The sequence below is a fragment of the Ranitomeya variabilis genome, chromosome 1, assembly GCF_051348905.1.
Source record: "Ranitomeya variabilis isolate aRanVar5 chromosome 1, aRanVar5.hap1, whole genome shotgun sequence".
Lineage (NCBI taxonomy): Eukaryota > Metazoa > Chordata > Amphibia > Anura > Dendrobatidae > Ranitomeya > Ranitomeya variabilis.
In genome coordinates, this window is record NC_135232.1 from 785,210,506 (window position 1) to 785,231,043 (window position 20,538).

At 44.1% G+C, this 20,538-nt stretch overlaps 1 protein-coding gene across 1 annotated transcript in view; it reads left to right on the forward strand.

The window, feature by feature from the left end:
• IFI30 (IFI30 lysosomal thiol reductase) overlaps nucleotides 1-20,538 on the forward strand; it is a 68,872-nt gene that overhangs the window by 39,261 nt on the left and 9,073 nt on the right. Inside the window, exons 2-6 of the mRNA XM_077272830.1 lie at nucleotides 5,380-5,571; nucleotides 6,414-6,488; nucleotides 7,028-7,123; nucleotides 10,640-10,792; nucleotides 12,960-13,028. Of these exons, the coding sequence (XP_077128945.1) occupies nucleotides 5,380-5,571; nucleotides 6,414-6,488; nucleotides 7,028-7,123; nucleotides 10,640-10,792; nucleotides 12,960-13,028 (585 nt within the window). The remainder of the gene's footprint in view (nucleotides 1-5,379; nucleotides 5,572-6,413; nucleotides 6,489-7,027; nucleotides 7,124-10,639; nucleotides 10,793-12,959; nucleotides 13,029-20,538) is intronic.

The following is a 20,538-nucleotide window of genomic DNA, read 5'->3' on the forward strand; positions in this document are numbered from 1 at the left end:
AGCCATGTCATCTGTTGGTGTAGGTCCACACTGTCTTATCAAGACCAAAGTCAGCGCATCTGGAGCGCCCCCGAAGGGCTAAGAGTACTCTGTACCGGGTCCTTCAGTTCTCAGGGGGATGTCACGGTGGTTGACCCGGTCCGTGGCCTTTGGGATGTCCGTTGGGAAAGGTCTTAAAAGGGATATGTTCGGGACGCCACCTGTGGTATTCCGTCAGGGTGGCCGACACTGCTAAGGGGTCCACTGGGGTGATATGGCAGCTAGATGGTATACCTTCCCACAGGTGGTGTCCCCAGGGCTTCCCAGAGTGTGGATGGTGAGAGGCATGGTGAATGAGGACACAAGGTTGCAGTATCTTTTACTTTTTTACTGAAGGCTTCAGCATCCACAGTCCAGAGCACAGATCACAGGGTAGGCAGAGTCCGGCTGGTTTGGAGGCAAATCCAGAGTCCCCTTGTCCAGATAGAAATCAGTATCCTTCATTTAGCGCCTTGGTGTTGTAGTGCCTTACTGCTAAGCTTCTCATAAGGTCCTCACAACTGTTGAAGATGTTACAGATGTTATGTCTCTGTCCCCTGGATGGCTAGGACAAACCCGTATGACCGGTGGCTTGAGGTGTTTTACAGGGACTCTATCATGCCCCTGCCTCTAAGCGGTGCCACCTTGCCTCCTGGGTGTATGGGCGTATGAGTAACGTGAAATTAGCTGTCCTGTCGGTCTCTGGAGCAAGGCATAAAGGACTGTTGCTCCCTCGGTGTTCCGGCTACCGGGATCTTGCGCCTCAGAAGGAGGCAGCCTGTGCAGGGCAGAACTCCTGATATCCACTCCTTTGCTACGACTTCTTCACGCTCTCTACAATACAGTCCTCTTTCAATGTCTTTCTGGAAGTTGCTGCACTCGGGGCAGGCGTAGCTCCGTGTCCTTCTGTCCCAGCCTCTGACAGGATTCCACCCCTGTCAGGGACCAACTACCTGAGCGAAGCTCAGCCAGCAACTAACTCACTTCCTTCCCAGGCGACCAGTTTTACCTAAGTGTGAAGAGTGCCCTAATAGGAGCATAGCTCCCCCCTGGTGGCCTGGAGTGCAAAATGTGTTGTATGTTTGTGATACCTGGATTCAGTTGGCTTTCTTTGCCTCCAAACGTAACATCACTCCCCCCTAGAGGGAAATGACATTACTGCAATGACCAGGACCCTGGGGCGCTGCACATCCTTCTACCAGGAAATTTTAGAGCACTTCATGCTTCCCTCTGCCGACAAGCTTTTTGGAGATGGAAATTTCATTGTCCAGCAGGCCTTGGCACCTGTTCACACTACCAAGATTACCAATACCTGGTTTAAAAACCATATCCCTGTGCTTGATTGGGCAGCAAACTCGTCTGTCCTTAACCACATAAAGTACTGCAGTGCTCAGGCACTAGACCTTTTCCTAGCTCCTGCGCACTGCAGTACTTTACTCTGCCCTCAACAGGGCAGAGAAGTACACCTGCGCAGGAGCACCGACGCTGGGGAGCGATTAAGAAGCAGGAGGGTGGCGTTGCAAGATGGGAAGTGCCGGACCCAGATCTGCAAAACCCATCGGGCCGGACCGCATTCCCAGCCTCCCCTCCCCAACAGTGAGTATAATAAAACCTTTTTCTTCACTTGCAGGTCAGATCAGGGACTCATCTACAGCATTCTATAATGCTGTAGATAAGCCCTGAAAGGGGGTGGCCGCATCTTATAGCGGCAAAATCTGATTAAGTCACTCTTGATACAGAGGCATGTTCACAATTGTCCTTCAAGCCATCATCCACAAGTCAGGGAGAACTTGTGGTGAGTAACTCACATTGTTTGAGTATTTAATCATTCTGCCTAGTCTGTTCTCCTGTTTTGCAAGTCAACAAACTATCTGGCCTGATACAATGTGTAATAAACATATTATCAAACGTCTGTATAATTAAGATTAAATGTCGTCAATGACCGCCATAAATTTAAGAGAAAAAAATAACTGATATTGCAGGAATCATAATGACTGAATCTTTCCAAATTTTTAACTTGCCGTATATACTCGAGTATAAGCCGAGATTTTCAGCCCAAATTTTTGGGCTAAAAGTGCCCCTCTCGGCTTATACTCGAGTCACGGTCTGTGGCAGGCTCGGCGGGTGAGGGGGAGAGAGCGCTGAGGCATACTTACCTAGTCCCGGCGATCCTGACGCTCCCCCTGCCCGTCACACTGTCTTCGGGTGCCGCAGCTCTTCACCTGTACAGCGGTCACGTGGGACCGCTCATTAGAGAAATGAATATTCTTTTCTCTACAGCGGTGCCGGTGACCGCTGATAGAGGAGGAGGCTGCGGCACCCGGAGACCAGCTGTCCAGGGGAAGGAGCAGGTAAGTATCGCATATTTACCTGTCCTAGTTCCACACGCCGGGCGCCGCTCTGTCTTCCCGGCGTCTCGCCGCTCTGACTGTTCAGGTCAGAGGGCGCGATGACGCATATAGTGTGCGCGCCGCCCTCTGCCTGATTAGTCAGTGCGGAGAGACGCCGGGACGGGACGCTGAGGAGCTGCAAGCAAGAGAGGTGAGTATGTGTGTTTTTTTTTTTTTTTTTTATTGCAGCAGCAGCACCAGCGTTATATATGGCACAGATTTATGTGGAGCATCTATGGGGCCAAACTGAACGGTGCAGAGCATATAGGGCACAGCTATATAAGGAGCATCTATGGGGCCATACTGAACGGTGCAGAGCATATATGGCACAGCTTTATATGGAGCATCTATAGGGCCATAATGAACGGTGCAGAGCATTGTATATGGGGCACAGCTTTATAAGGAGCATCTATAGGGCCATAATGAACGGTGCAGAGCATTGTATATGGCACAGCTATATATAGATAATATATGGGGCAATAATCCAATGGTATGGAGCATTATATATGGCACAGCTTTATATGGAGCATCTATGGGGCAATAATGAATGGTATGGAGCATCTATTTTTATTTTTGAAATTCACCGGTAGCTGCTGCATTTTCCACCCTAGGCTTATACTCGAGTCAATAAGTTTTCCCAGTTTTTTGTGGCAAAATTAGGGGGGTCAGCTTATACTCGGGTCGGCTTATACTCGAGTATATACGGTAACTGTAACTCCGAACCCATAAAACTGACTTATCTTGGTGTGTGTGTGTGTGTGTGTGTGTATATATATATATATATATATATGTATATGTGTGTGTATATATATATATATATATATATATATATATATATATATATATATATATTCGCAATTTCAACCTTACCATATAATGCACTTAAAGTGGTGACATTAAAAACTACAACTTGTCCAGCTAATAAAAGAAATCTCGTACAGTTGGGTCTATGGAAAGTCATAATTCTTGGGCTTATGTGCACACGTTAAATGTTTTTGCACTGGAAAAATCATCTGTTGGTAGGATAAATGCTGCTAAGAGTGTATGTGTGTGACGGTGGCTTTGCAAAAAAAAAAATAAATCGAACTTGATGAGCAAGAAAATGGTCCACTGCTCCCCATGATCAGCAATTTGACAGAATTAAGGATTATTAGGACTTTTGTTGCCTCAATATCTCAATTTCTGAGAATCTCCAGAAACCTGTTTGACAATCCTACTGTTTGTTTTTGTTCGCTTGTTTTTTGCTACACTTTCTTGTAAAATGGTATTTATGCTCATTTCTCCATTAAGACGCCAGTGATATCAGTTAAGGCCTCTTTCACACTTCCATCTTTCTTTTTCCGTCACAATCTGTTTTGTGGGGGGAAGAAAAGAAAAAAAAAATATATATATGAACCAGCAAATGGTGCTGCTGGATTCGTTTTTTTTTTTTTTTTTCTCCCCCTCCTAGACTTGTATTCGCGACGAATTGTGATGGTCACACGTTTCATCCATCGTGCACTGGATCCGTCGTAAAATTGCTGTCGGTCGGGAAGAGACAACGCACAGAGGAACATGGTGTTTTTTTTCTTTCTTTGTGTCGGAAAATCACTTTTCAGTCAGCGACGGATCCTGCCTCCATAGGCTTCCATTATAGCCAATGACAGAACAGGATCCGTCGCTGACTGTGAAAAGTAGGAATCCAGCAACGGATGCCGTCTTTTCAAACTGAGCATGCGCGGAAGAATTTCCCGTCGGAAATTCTCTTGCGCGCTCTTTTTACTATTGATGCTGCCTATGCAGCATCAATAGTAAAAAGGTATAATGTTAAAAATAATAAAAAAAAAAAAAAAAAAAAGGGTAATATTCTTACCTTCTGGTGGCCCCTGCAGCCTTCCCGACGCTCGCAATGCTGCCAGCAGCAGCTCCGGGTTTCCAGTGATGCATAGCGAAATGACCCGATGACAAAGCTGTCTTGCGAGACCGCTACGTCATCACAAGTCATTGTCTCGCTATGCATCACTGGGAACGGAGCATCGGAGAGGCTGCGCGGGACGCCGGAAGGTAAGAATGTCACTATTTATTTATATTTTATTTTTTGTATTTTTATCATGGGTTCTGTATGCGACTTCGCAGCGCAAAACCGCGGCGAAGACTCATACACAACGTATGCACATAGCCTTCTAGGATGCACTGGAACCATAAAAAAACAAACTGCTCCAGTGCATCCATTTTTTACAATCGGCACAGGATCTGTCTTTTCAACATTTTGACGGATTGTGACTGTTTTTTTTTTTTTTTTTTAACAAAGTGTGAAAGAGGCACAAGAGCAAGATGCCTTACTTCATTGCAATCAATTAAATCTGCAGAATAACAATACACCTCATTTGGATTGGTGCCCAAGAAACCATGATTTTGACCATGACAAACCATTCTTTGTCATAGAAAGAGGCAGAGCATTGACAAATGGTTTCTGTAATGCTCATTAATTTAAAAAGAGAAAAAGTAGACTAAATGAGGGCATCTGTGCCTATAGGCATCCAAAAAAACTAATGGAGGTTTTCGGAGATCAAAAAATCTAATTGTTGCTATGGTATTCCTTGTCTCTTTACTTTACTGCAAAGATGTGAAGCCCATCCACCAAATAACAGCTGCAGCCAGTCATAGGTTTCAACAGTCTCGTGCTATATGCTGCTGAGACCAGCAATTAACCTCAGTGGGTAGATGGGCACATCATTGCTGCAGTACAGTAAACCCTGTCTGGCAGGGCATGTATTAGGGTTTTTTTTAAAAAAAACAACAAAAAAAACTTTTCTATTTTGGAAACAGCCATGATTCATGGCCTAGTATAATAGGTCATTATCAACCAATTAATTGGGACACCTCAAAGTGCCCTATTTCATTATGTCGTTGGAGGAAAAAATAAGTTGTTTTAATGTTTGCTTAATGTCTGGTCACATTGTTTTATATAAATGTATGTCTTAATTTGCAGGTAGAACAACAGTGCATGGAGTACTTATCTCACAACCAGAACAATAAAAATGAGCCGGCTGTACAGGTTGAATTGTATTATGAGAGCCTTTGTGGAGCTTGTCGAAAATTTATTGTCTTGCAACTCTTCCCAACTTGGCTAATGTTAAATGAGATTATGAATGTTACGTTGGTGCCTTATGGAAATGCCCAGGTAAGAATTGATGCCAAAACTTGTGGCTAAATCACGTCCTGGATTACAAACTGGTCTATGTATCAATATATTACACTTTATTTTTTTCTTACTGAGATGTTTTTGCTTGATCAGAAGATTCCACTGCCTTTTTGGTTGTCCCCTTTTGTAGGAGCTTCTTGCAGATTTGCTTGTTTATAGGTCAATATTTTATTGATCAGACAGACTGTGAAAACTGACACTGCGCAGAGACTTAGCAATTTGGTTTGTGTCTTTCCCAGAAATCAAATGCAATTATCATGGATGATTCAATTCATTTTGCCACCAGTTTGAAGGTTTGACCTTCCGTTTTAATGCCTGTATCTGATGATCCAAATTCATTTGTTTTACATCCGGGTCCAGAAAAGGTTAAAACGCCAAACTGGAGTTTTTGTTGGAGTGGCACCGCTAATGTAAGTTCCTTGCACCTGGTATCATACTTATCACCTAGTCTTCTGTTGTTGGCGTCATCTTCTGCAGGCTGTGACCTCCTGACTCGCCCAGCAAACAATGGAGTGATCCAGAAGTACCTACTCCATTGTAAGTATGGGTGTCAGAGAACGAGGCTCTCGTACACTTACTGGAAGTTGGCACGAACAGTCTCAATCTCTCCATGCAAGTCAGGAGCTATGGTCACAAAAAGGTGGAACAAGACTAGAGAGATGCTGGTAAGGGAAGAAGACAGCGATTGCTAGGTATATTTCTAGGTGCAGGGAACATAGACTTGTAATTCCACTCTAGAGCTGAAAATCTAAGTGGTGATTTAAAGGAGGCCTAGAAAAGTCTGATTTTTAAATAAATCAAATGCTTTTTGTGTCGTCTAGGAGAAGAATGTATCTGGAAAATGGGAGTTTACGTGTCAGCATGGACCAGATGAATGCTATGTAAACACAATTGAGGTCTGTATATTAATGCAAACATTACACACATGCTGGCCGAGGACCATAATTTACATCCTCCAGTAACGCTATACATACCGTATTTCAAGGGGGGGAAAAGCTACTCTGATGCCTCAAAATATAGCTAATACTTCAACTGTGCATATAGTCTCATCCAACTAAGTAAGTCATCTGTAAGACCAGATGGCAGTCTGTCCTTCCTATTCCATACCTCCAAAGAGTCAACGATCACTCTACCCATCACTATGACCAAAACGAAATGAATGCTTCCTACATAAGGAATTGCTATAATGCCATGTAATCAGAATCCATCCACACAGTTGGGAATTTTTCAATAACGCAGTCTAAATATAAGTAACTTGTGTCTGTGTTTTATGATTGTTACGGCTGTGACTGCCACAACAACCTCTAGCACCACAGTATGGGCTGACACCATAAATGTCAACTGGTAAAACACTAAAGTAGCAAAACAACTTTTTTTTTTTTTTTTTTTTTTTTTGTATTTGTCTGAACTTTTCTCTGTATGTACTTCATTTTAGGCTTGTGTTATGTATCATCTGAAGGACCTACAAAACTATTTTTTCGTTATATTCTGCATTGAACAGTCCTCTAATTTGACGAGTGCTTTGGAACCAGTAAGTCAAATTGAAACAAAGTGTTTAATATATAGAAAAAAAAATTACTTGTTGGCTTGGTGAACACAGCTCACTTCCTGAGGCATACTTATTTCACCTGAAAGTCACACTCTTTGCAGACCAAGTCATCTGTTCAGTATTTGAGTATGGTAATGCTTAAGGAAGTGATCCTAAACCAAGACATTTAGGATCAAAATATCTATTTAACGTAGTAATGTAATAGTCCCCATTTAATCTTTTTTTTAATTAAAGCATATTGGAAAAACTTATTTTTTATTTATTTTTTTTACTTCCATTTAACACTTTATTTAAGAATCTCGGTGCATGCAATACGCAAACATGACCTCGTCGGGGGATAGATGCTGCGGTCACTGTCGCAGCCTCTGTCCCCTTCGTGAAACTGTCATCAATGACGTGCATTTCAGAGGATGGGCTAGTCTCCGCTGGCATGTATCGGTTGTCAATTATGAGATGCTCAGTACGAGCTCTTCTTACTGTGCAACATTCAGTGCACAGCAAAAGCCTGTCCCGCATCCCATTACCTGTACTTTGCATCATGACATTTGCTACATCTGTGTTGTAGCATTGACACTATACAAAAATACCTTTTTGACTTTAGAAAGTCGATGCCAGGCAGCCACACAATAAGCACTAAACCACAAATCAAGAATTTCGGTCTCTGATCTTACTGCAGTTGCCCTTTAATAACAGAAATATGAGTAACTGTATTTATAAAAAGAAATAAACTGCCTTTGGGAGAAGACTAGGGACCCTGCAATGACTTCTTTCCACCGCCAGAGACTGTCAGCAAAAAGCATCTGACTAGACATGTCTGAATCATCAGTGACCACTATTGCATGTAACAAAGGGACAGCTGACCCACAGTGGCAGATGAAGAGAAATCAGAATTATCTAAAGATGTGTTAGTAGACATTTGAGGCGACCAAAGATAAAACGTCAGTATTACTGTTACTATATGAAGGGCCCCAAATCAAATCAATTTAAAAAATAAAAATAAATACTAGCATGATTATTTCACTGCTGACATCTTCTCACTGCAAGTGTGGAGTACGATCAGGCTGACATTCTGCAGCTGATGCCAGGCTACCAAGCTGTTCTCGCCACTGGAAGAGACCAGTGCTGCAGCGAGAACAGTTTAGTAGCCTGGAACTAGTAGTACATTGCCAGGTTGCCAACCTGTGCTCGCCACCACTGCCAGGACCTCCTGTCGCAGCTGTACTATGCATGACTAGTGATGGAGGGAAACTATAGTTCAGATAGCAGCTTTGGGCTATAATAAAATGGCACCTGACGCCTCTTCCCCTTTTTAGGCGGGAACTGGGCATGTCCAGATCACATCTGTGGCAGTCACTGTGTAGGAGATGGTCACACTTGCCTGTCTCCTATGGCATGCGGGTCCCGTATTTGCTGTGTAAGCATTCGATCTAAGCAGCATCTTAAAATGACTTTTTAATAAGCAGTATAAAACGGGGATATTCCCAAGGGAAATAAACATACAAAAAAGTACATATACCAGTAAATCTGAAATATCACATGGTCAAAAGTATTCAGACCCTTTGCTCAATATTGAGTAGAAACACCCTGTTGAGCTAGTACAGTCATGAGTCTTCTTGGGAATGATGCAACAAGTTTTTCACGCCTGGATTTGGGTATCCTCTGCCATTCTTCTTTGCAGATCCTCTCCAGTTCCATCAGGTTGGATGGTGAACATTGGTGGACAGCCATTTTCAGGTCTCTCCAGAGATGCTCAACTGGGTTTAGGTCAGGGCTCTGGCTGGGCCAGTCAAGAAGGTCAGAGTTGTTCTGAAGCCGCTCCTTTGTTATTTTAGCTGTGTGCTTAGGGTAATTGTCTTATTGGAAGGTGAACCTTCGGCCAAGTCCGAGGTCCAGAGCACTCTGGAAGACCTTTTCATCCAGGATATACTTGGCCGCATTCATGTTTCCTTCAATAGCAACCAGTCATCCTGTCCCTTCAGCTGAAAAATACCTCCATAGCATGATGCTGACACCACGTTTCACTGTTGGCATTGTATTGGGCAGGTGATGAGTAGTGCCTGGTTTTCTCCACACATACCGCTAGAATTATCACCAAAAAGGTCTATCTTCGTAGCATCAGACCAGAGAATCTTATTTCTCATAGTCTGGGAGTCCATCATGTGTTTTGAATCAAATTCTATGCGGGCTTTCATATGCCTTGAAATGAGAGGCTTCCATCAGGCCACTCTGCCATAAAGGCCCGACTGGTGGAGGGCTGCAGTGATAGTTGACTTTGTGGAATTTTCTCCCATCTCCCTACTGCATCTCTGGAGCTCAGCTACAGTGATCTTGGGGTCCTTCTTTACCTCTCTCACCAAGGCTCTTCTCCCGCGATTGCTCAGTTTTGCTGGATGACCAGGTCTAGGAAGACCTCTGGTGGTCCCAAACGTCTTCCATTTGAGGATTATGGAGGCCACTGTGCTCTTAGGAACCTTCAGTACTGCAGAAATTCTGTTTTACCTTGGCCAGATCTGTGCCTTGCCACAATGTCTCTGAGCTCCTTGGCCAGTTCCTTTTGGCCTCCTGATTCTCTTTTCGTCTGACGTGCACTGAGGTCTTACACAGACAGCTGTGTGCCTTTCCAAATCAAGACTTGTCAGTTTAATTAAATACAGCTGGCCTCCAATGAAGGAATAGAACCATCTCAAGGAGGATCACAAGGAAATGGACAGCATCTGACTTAAATGTCTGAAATATCACATGGTCATAAGTATTTGGACCCTATGCTCACTTTTTTTCTTTAATGTTCAAAAATATATATATTTTTTTGTCAAGAGGTGCAGAGTGTACATTAATGAGAAAAAAATGAACTTTTGAATGTACCAAATGGCTTCAATGAAAGGGTGATAAATTTAAAGGGGTCTGAATACTTTCCGTAACCACTGTAGGTAAGGAACATATTGTACAGAAGGTGTCATAGTACCTAAAAAGATGGTCTACATCCTCGTGTCAAAAATGGGTAAGATCTAAAAGTCCATGGTGTGCCACAAGCAGCTGAAGTCAGGTGCAGCCCTTATCTACCCTGTCATGCCCCATGCACATGCTCCCATCTGAACAAGGGCCCTAGTGTAGTTCTGACTATATTATCCCAAAATAAAGTTCCCTCGTATGTGTATTGAGCTATGAGGGGAGTGTAAATGCGGGTAGTATAAACAAGGCATGTATTGCCGAAAATATACAGAGCAGAGACACATCAGTGTATATAGGACGAAAGGTAATACATGTATCTTAAGAGTTCCCCTACACCCCATGTGGAAAATGAGGTGAAAAGCATTTGAGCATGACTCTTCACACTTGGAAATAAAAACTGCAACCCCATTGGCTGCAGAAAGAATAAAAATGAAGGACACTGTTAAGATGAAAATGTTCTTAAAATAAAAGGCACGAGGGTGTTTTTTTTTTTTTTTCTTTAATGCGTTAATCTTTAACTTCTCTTCTCTTGTGATTTACTCGTTCCAGTGCCTTGCAGCATATCAGCCAGACCTGTCGATCAAAACTGTTATGGACTGTGTGAATGGCGACCTAGGGAACAAAATTATGCATGAAAATGCCATAAAAACAGATTCACTAAAACCACCACATGAGTATGTGCCATGGGTGGTTATTAATGGGGTAAGTTGTACGTCTGTGGTGATGTAGATGAGCTGTTACACAGTAACTTAACAGTTAGTAGCACGTATGGATTAAAAGCTGCAAAATCTTATCTTCTGTTTCCTATCCTCAGTTCAGTATTCTTAATCCAGATGGCTAGGAATGTTGCCTGATGCCCTAAAAAAGAGGAAAAAAAAAAAAAGCCAGTTTGCATTCTTACTGTTAATTAAAAGTCCTCTCTGTTATTAAGGATAATGGGCTTTTGATTTTCTAGTTAACAACTTTGCCTACGTTGCCACCCATCTCGGCAGTTTTCTTGGACAAGAAGGCAGCACTTGAAAGTTTTACTGCTTGCAAACGCTGCTCTGAGTGGCTAAATCTGGGTAGCCTTTGCCCCTGCATTCTGCACCACAATATGGTTAGCAGAGGTAGCTTTGCTTCCACAGCACCAGTGTTAAGTTTGGGCTAGTCACTTGGGTATGCTGCTGGTTTTAAACTGGCAGTCTTCAATGATTCCTGGGGTGAAGAAATCCATCTGGTGGTTCTTGTGTATTCCGTGTTGGAAGCCTTCAGCTAATGATATGCCTGTGCTCTGGGGCCGGACTGTAGGCAGGGTCTTATCTTCCTGCTCAAAGACAGAAACCAAGGAAAGACCTGCCCACAGGCCGCCTCATCATAGAAACAGACGGCTTGTGCTTTGGTGCAACCTGGGGCCAGGTCTTTCAAAGCAGTCTACATGTGCATGCAGGTCATAGAAAGTTATACCTTGAGATCTGCAATCAAGAAAAATGTGGGTTTCTCCTATCGGTGAATGAGCCGTTTAGATATACGGCTGTGAGACATGTAGATCAGGAGAGCAAAAATGTCATTACATGTTTCGCACTGGTAATAAACACCCATACGCTTAAAAGTACCCCTGGAGGCAGATTCTCAGAGATCTGTGTCCAGCCTATAGATCTTAACAGCTCGTTTACATTTTAAGAAAAAAAATGTGGATTTCTCTGGAATATGACATCAGATCGCAGATGCCAAGGTATCAGTTTCTTCAACTTAGTGTGTGTGTGTGATCTGGAGTGGGCCAGTGCTGCAGGCACTGGGCTGGGAGCAGGGGTGTCCCAGCAGTGTGAGGTAGGAGCCACTGATCTCCCGGAGGTGGGCTTCAGGAAAATGATGCAGATTTAAATCTCATCTTGATGGCTATCGTGAATGCTTTGAATGGGGTCCAAAGTGCCAAGGGCTGTTGACCAGTGGCCCAGCACATTTTGGCTTCTCCCAAAATGACCACATTGCTGCATGAAGACTTCTTCTTTAAAATTCTTCTTACCCCAATGTTTGTTTCCTAATTCTTCAGCCTCTATAAGCCTTCTGCGCGTTATACAACATAGATTTGACAGTTCCTCATAATGCTAATCTAATTGGAAGAAACATTTTAAAATATGTGCATCAGCGCTCCAATAAAGTTATTAAATCTGCATATGAGCAGACTTTTTGCCTACGTGCGCAAATAAACCATATTATAAAAAAACCTTGTATGCTAAAAATAACTGGTTTGTCAGAAGCCTGTCTGATGTGGTGTGCTATCCTGGGTTTCACCCGTAGGTATGGAGACGTGGTGATTCAGATGTCCTGGATCCGTGCATGAGCCTCAGTAGACCTTGTGCCGGCCGGTCACATCTGTTAGCACTGATCTGCAAAAATCTGCCATCTTGTGCCTATGATGTCACTAAAGCCAGACTTTCCTTCCCAAAGGGAGAGAGTCCGACTGTTCATCCAACACATTTCTGAAGCTTTGATCTGATGAAACTGGTTGGAACCGCAAACGTATTGGATGAACTTTTGGACTTTCTCTCGCTTTAGGGAAGGAAAATATCCAGCTTTAGTGATGTAGCACAGGATGGCAAATTTTTGCAGACCAATGTGAGAACAGACGTGATCGGCTGGTAGACGGTCTGCAGAGGATCACGCACGAATCCTGGACAAGTAACTTACCACTTCTGGGTGGATCCAGGACAGCCGAATCATCCCGTTCCTTTGGGTAAATCATAGTATGGCACGCCACAACAGACCTATAGAAGCACAGGTGGGTTTCTGACACGCACCAGTTATATTTGGCGTATATATGAGACTAACCTAATTGTCTTCCAATGTTTTTTATATAACTTGAAATGTTTCATGTTCTTTGTTTCAGAAACACAACGATACACTACAGGATACAGCCATAAGTGCACTGTTCAACCTTATCTGTGACATGTACACTGTGAGTATTATGCTTATCACAATTCATCCCCTGTGCCGTAGTGCATGTGATGTACGATCCTTCTACAGTAGAACACTGCATCTTAACCATTTTGTATCTTAAGGTAAACCTGACTTGTTTCCCGACCCACCATTGGCACGTATCAGGCACTGGCTGTGTGATCTTGGCTCTGTTTCTAAGAAAAGGTGTTTTTTTTTGTTTTGTTTTTGAACGCCCCATGGAGGAGTAAATGGCCGGGTTGGTCCCTGGCGGCCTCTCCCTGCCTTCTGCCAATCACTGACCAATCTCTCCCTAAGCTCACATGCGTGGAGAGACCAGTCAATCCAGTGCAGAGGCCAGAGAGAAGCCATCAGCGACCCATCTGTCCAACTAGTCTTAGGCCGGTGTGTTTTACGGACGTATGAGCGCAGAAAATACGTCCGTAAAATACGCATTACACACGGCCCAATGAATCTCTATGGGGCTGCTTCTATCAGCCGTATATTACGCATCCGTAATATACAGTATTGTACGGCCATAGAAAATCGCAGCATGCTGCGTTTGTCAGCATATTGTGCAAAAAACACGCCAATGAAAGTCTATGGGGGCGAGAAAAATACGGATTACACACGGACCAGCAGTGTGACTTGCGAGAAATACGCAGTGGTGTTCTATAGAAAAGCCGGTAATTCAATTGCCGGCTTTTCCTCTCTCCTTCCCAAACCCGACATGATGAGACATGGTTTACATACAGTAAACCATCTGATATCCCTTTTTTTTTTTTTTTTTTTTTTGCATATTCCACACTGCTGATGTTAGTAGTGTGTATGTGCAAGATTTGGGCGCTGTAGCTTGAAAAATAAAGGGTTAAATCGCGGAAAAAATTGGCATGGGCTCCTGCGCAATTTTCTCCGCCAGAGTGGTAAAGCCAGTGACTGAGAGCAGATATTAATAGCCTAGAGAGGGTCCATGGTTATTAGCCCCCCTGGCTAAAAACATTTGCCCCCAGCCACCCCAGAAAAGGCACATCTGGAAGATGCGCCTATCCTGGCACTTGGCCACTCTCTTCCAACTCCCGTGTAGCGGTGGGATATGGGGTAATGAAGGGTTAATGTCACCTTGCTATTGTAAGGTGACATTAAGCCAGATTAATAATGGAGAGGCGTCAATTATGACACCTATCCATTATTAATCCAATAGTACGAAATGGTTAATAAAACATACACACATTATTACAAAGTACTTTAATGAAATAAAGATACAGGGTGTTGTAATATTTTAATATTCTCTTAATCCACCTGAAGACCCTCGTTCTGTAAAAAAGGAAAAATAAAAAATCAACAATATCCCCATACTTTCCGTCGTTCTGGCAGTCCCACGATGTAAATCCATCCGAAGGGGTTAAATCATTTTACACCCAGGAGCTCTGCTAGTGCAGTGCAGTGCAGTGCAGTGCAGTGCAGTGCAGTGCAGTGCAGTGCAGTGCAGTGCAGTGCAGTGCAGTGCAGTGCAGTGCAGTGCAGTGCAGTGCAGTGCAGTGCAGTGCAGTGCAGTGCTCGTGGATGTAAAATCCCGGGGAATGAATGGAAAGCAGGGGAATGTCCTGTAGTTACTTGGAGTCGCGGTGATGCGCCCTCTGCTGGATGTCCTCATATGAACTCGAGCGTGGGAAAAATTCCCAGCTAGAGCGACCAAATTTTGTACATTCTACTAACATTATTAGTGAGGAATATGTACAAAAAAATAAGGGATATGAAATGGTTTACTGTATGTAAACCATGTCTCATATCCTGTCGGGTTTGATAAGGAGATGGCGTATGTATGTTTTTCACGAATATTTGAGCCCATGGAGCCATTATATGTCCATTTTGCAAGGTTGCGAGAAACTCAGTACGAATTACATACGGAGGATGACATGCGTAAAATACGCAGCCACACCCTGCCTACGGCTGACATACGGATCACTGTTTAGGGAACATTTCTGCGTATTACGCCTGTAAAAACGGACCATATTTCCCTACGCTGAGTGTGACCCCGGCCTTGCTCTGGCCGTTGCTGTTAACCTCTAAAATACCGCATATAATCTGACTCGGTATTAACCTGTTCACGACATACACTGCACTTATGGCGCTGCAGGAGTTGCATTCCCACAAACTTCAGTGTGTGTGTGTATATATATAATATATATTTTTTTCATGATCAAATGCTGGTGTCAGTTCTGAGAGCTGAAACCCTGTGGCAACGCCCATGATCAGTCCACCAATAACGGGCATTTTATCCCTCTGATCCCGCTGTTAATAGTGGCAGCAACACTGATGGGCATTGAAGAGGGAGCTCCTAATTGGTACATATCTGCCGATTGTGGCCATCTTTCAGTCCGGTGTCACCATGGAGAACAGTGTCACCCAGGGATGGTGGCCGGTAAGCTCCTGCTCAGAGCCTCCCTGCCTGCGATGCACTGTTCTAATGCTCTGTGGTGCAAAAGCATTGCATAGTATTAGATCAGCAATCAGGACCAGGAAAGTTGATGTCTCGTTCTGGGACAATGTAAACTTATTCAAAATATTTAGCATAACACAAAAAATTTATAGTAATTCAATAACCTTATTTATGTAAAAACAAAAGTACATGTTTGGAATCGCCTTGTCCAGTACAACCCGCCCTACTAAACTGTCCCACTAGTTAACCCCCTCAGTGAACACCATAAAGGCAAAAAAAAATTATACGTCCTCATACTACTGAACAAAAAAAACACTATCAAAGATCAATGGAAATAAAAATGGTATCTCTGAAAGTCATCTTGTCTCGCAATAAACAAGCCACCAGACAGCTCCTTCAGTGGAAAAGTTCTGACTCTCAGAATGAAGCGATGCAAACAATAACTCCTATAAAATAGCTGTGTAAGGCTAGTTTCACATTAGCGTTTAAATCCGCAGCGTTTAATCTGCATACGCAAGTGGTGGGAAAAATCGCATATAAACGCGTACAAATGTGGCGTTTTTTAGACGCATGCAGTTAAAAAAACGCCGCGTTAATATGCGTTTATTCATGCGTTTGCATTTTTGGTGCGCATGATGAGAAATTTCACAAGAGAAAAATCAAGATAACCAGACACCGCCAATGGGACTACAGAGGGCGTGTATTATGGGATTTCTTTATATAGACCCCTGAACAGCTGGAATCTTCAAATTTTGCTCCTGTCATGATGGATCTTCGCATGGAGAGCTTTTATTTCAACCTGGATTTAAGCATCAAGCTGTTTCTTGCCTGTGCTTTAGCTTGGGAGCAAGACCGAAATCGCGAAAGATGGAGTAGGAGACAACGTAGGCGTTTTTGGAGACACCCCATTATCGAACTACGTGAGAGCCTATCACACGCTGTATGGCGAGCTTAAGGCTTTGTGGAATGTACTCCGGGATGAGTTTATACCCCTACCCACCGTCGACATGTGCCTTGAAATTTCGGCAAAAACGTGAAAAATCAAACGCATGCGTCCCTAATAAATATAGGAATACACAACGCATGCGGATATATGTGGTAGAAACGCTGCGGACACAACCGCAAATGTGAAACCAGCCTAAAAGCACCAAAACATAACACTACTTTTTTTTTTTTTTTTCTAATCGCTGTATCCGTAATGACCTGAAGAATAAAGCTGCCTAAATCGATTTGATCACGCAGAATGGCAAAATCCTGAATTGCTGGGTTTTGTTCATTCTGCCTCCCACAAATCTGAATGGAAGGCTAAAAGTGCCTGAAAGTGGTGCCAATAAAAATGTCAACTTGTCCTGCAAAAACAGCGTTAAAAATGAATAAAATCAATTTTCCAGTTCACCACCTGACAGCACCATTGGAGGACGTCCTTCTTACCCTCAGTGGGACAGGAACAACAGGCGGTTAAAAGGACCCTCCCCTTACCACCCACCACTGTTTTTCCTGTTCCACTGTGGGTAGGAACGGAAGTAGGTCCTCCGATGGTGGTGGTCAGGGGGCCCAGCCTTTCATTTCCCCATCGCAAGATATCTGCGGCTGATACCTGCAATGGGGAGTCCCTCAGCCTTCCCAGTATAGCGCTGGGGTCCGCTTCCTCCACGCCAGGGGCTCTCGGTCCCGGCGCCAGCTGCTGGGTGTGTAGCGGCACTTCCAGAATAATCTCCAGGCCGCGGCGGCTGCGTCACTTCCAGCCGCGACGACCACGTCCCTTCTGGTCGACGGGGCACTCAGCTTCTGCCGGCGGGCAGATTCCAGCGGCGGTGCCAGCCTCAGGAGAGGCTTTTTCAGCATGGTCGCACCGCGTGGACGCTGTGAGGAGGGCAGGATCAACCATGTAACGAAACAAATAAAAGGGGTAATAGGAAGAGGAAAGAAATCTTTTCTCGGCTACAGATATGGATGAGCTCCTGCAGGCAGTTCGCAACACTGTGCAGTTACAGGAAACCTCGATCCAGGATGAGATGTTTGGCGGCCTACATGCTCATGTTACTAGAGTTTTTTCCGGTGAATAATCACATCCGCTCCATGATATTGGAAGAGTGGCAGGAAGCGGAGAAAAGACTAGTAGTGCCTAGAGACTTTATACTCCATTTGCCCTTTAATCTAGAGGATTTAAAGGTGTGGGATGAAGTTCCCAAGATAGATGTGCCATTGGCTAAAGTGGCGAAGAAGATGGCTATTCCATTTGAGGACTCCTGAGTTGAAGGAACCAATGGATCGCAAGGTGGATGGGCTGCTTAGGAGAACTTGGGAATCCTCAGCAGCAATAATACGGGCAAATATAGCAGCAACCTCTGTAGCCCGGTCCATGCATCTATGGATGGACGATTTGGAGGAACATAAGGCTAAAACCTCTAGAGATCTCATCCTCAAGTCCTTGCCATTACTAAAGCTCTCAACAGGATTCATGGCGGACGCTTCAGCGGAGTCTGTGCGATTTGCCGCCAGAAGCGAGTCGTTGTCCAATGCATCCAGAAGAGCTATCTGTCTAAAAACTTGGTCAGGGGATATTCATTCTCAGGGGGTAAAGTGTTTGGGCCAATTCTAGATAACATTTTAGAAAAAGCCTCAGACAAAAAAAGGGTTCCCTGAGGAAAATGCAAAAAAATACCAGCCCGTTCGTAGGTCCCGACCCAGTCACAAGACAGACTACAGGGGTAAGGGGAAAACTGGGAGACTGTCTTATCCCAAAGGTCTTAGGCTTCCCGCAACCAGGACCAAGGAAGATAACAAATGACATCAGAGTGGGAGGTCGGTTACAAAAATTTCTAGGGGGTTGGCAGAAAATATCCAAAAATCCATGGATTCTTCAAGTAATCGGTAAGGGTTACAGGCTAGAGCAGAGGTGTCAAACTGCATTCCTCGAGGGACGCCAACAGGTCATGTTTTCAGGATTTCCTTGTATTGCACAGGTGATAATTTAATCACCTGCACAGAATGATTCCAGCACCTTGTGGAATGCTAAGGAAATCCTGAAAACATGACCTGTTGGCGGCCCTCGAGGAATGCAGTTTGACACCTCTGGGCTAGAGTTCACTAGCCTTCCTCCAGAAAGGTTCACAGTAACCAGATCCTATCCCCTCTTAAACTCCCCTATGTGGCCAGACATCCAGGAGTTATTAAAAGTAGAGGCAATTGTCCCAGTACCCATCCCGGAGAGGCAAGGGTCATTATTCAAACCTCCTTTTCAATAAAAAGAAAAAAAAAAAAAAACATCGGGAGACTCCTGGACGATTATAAATCTCAAACCCCTGAACAGGTGGATAAGATACAGGAGATTCAGGATGGAGTCTATAAAGTCCACAATACCTCTGATAGAAAGGGACATGGTGATGTGTGCACCTTAGATCTAAAGAGTGCATACTACCCCGTCCCAATCCATGCTTCCTACCAAAAATTCCTGAGATTCGCTCTGATGAACAAGGGAGTAATTTACCATTTTCAATTCAGAGGTCTTCCCTTCGGCCTAGCCTCTGCCCCCAGGATATTTACCAAACTGATGTCAGAAGTAGTAGCCTACTTAAGGAATCAAGGCATTTCCATAGTACCATACCTGGACGACTTTTTAATAATGGCGAAATCCGAGAAGCTTCTAAATCTAGTGCAATTTCATACTCTCCATTCTACAAAAACAGGGTTGGATTGTGAATTGGGAGAAATCAAATCTAGTCCCACATTCCAGAATAAAATTTTTGGGGGTAATGTTGGATTCCCACACCAGAACATCTTTTCTGCCAGAAGAGACAGGTGGCATAAGGGTATGTGCACACGTAGAATGGTCCACTACAGATTCTTCCGCAGCGGATTTGATAAATCCGCAGGGCATAAACACTGCGTTTTTCCTGCGGATTTACTGTGGTTTTTGTGCGGATTCAACTGCGGTTTTACACCTGCAGTTTTCTATTATGGAGCAGGTGTAAAACCGCTGCGGATTCCGCACAAAGAATTGACATGCTGCGGAATGTAAACCGCTGCGTTTCCGCGCATTTTTTTCCGCAGCATGGGCACAGCGTTTTCGGTTTTCCATAGGTTTACATTGTATTGTAAACTCATGGGAAACTGTTGCGGACCCGCATCTGCTGATCCACAGCAAAATCCACATCGTGTGCACAGAGCCTTAATCGAGAGCGTACACCTGTTCAGAGAGAACCCTGCCTCTATAAGGGAGGCAATGAGCATTCTGGGCTTAATGACAGCCTGTATTCCCTGTGTGAAGTGGAGTCAATTTCACTCAGGACATTCTGAAAATTTGGGACAGAAAGCAAAGTTCTCTGGAAAAGAGGATGACTTTCTCCTGCAGGAAGGAAATCTCTAACCTGGTGGGCCATCCCGAAGAATCTGAAAGTGGGAGTTCCTTGGGTCCTTTATCCCTGTGTCACCGTTACCACAGACGCCAGTCAGTATGGATGGGGCGGACATATAGGAAGAACATACTACCAGGGGAAGTGGAGTCCGGAGATGATAACCAAATCATTGAATTTCAAGGAACTTTATGCGAAAGTGCTTTACCAAGCCCAGTCACAGGTCAGAGACAAACACGTAAGGATATTGTCCGACAATGTGACATGACAGCAGTGGCGTTTGAGGCATCAAGGAGGTCCGAGACATCCATCTCTGCAGCACGTAGCAGACTAGATTTTCAGATGGGCAGAAAAATCAGTTAGATCCATCTCGGCGGTCCACTTGGAAGGTGCCAAAAATCAGGCGGCAGACTTTTTGAGCAGAATGCCAATAGATCCCAGGGAATGGGAGTTAAATCGAGAAGTGTTCAGAAGCATATGGCAGCAGTGGGGAATGCCTCGAGTGGATCTTTTTGCCACCAGGTCAAATGCAAAGACCAGAATATTTTTATTTTATTTTTTTTCTCCTCAATCCCCTAGAGGGAGCGACGGGAGTCGACGCCCTGTCTCAGCCTTGAGGAGAAGGTCTGCTGTACGCTTTTCCACCTCAGCCATTGATCCCGAGAACAAGAACCAAGCAACAGTAATCTTGGTGGTTCCCTTCTGGCCAAGAAGCAGCTGGTTCTCCCTACTATCCA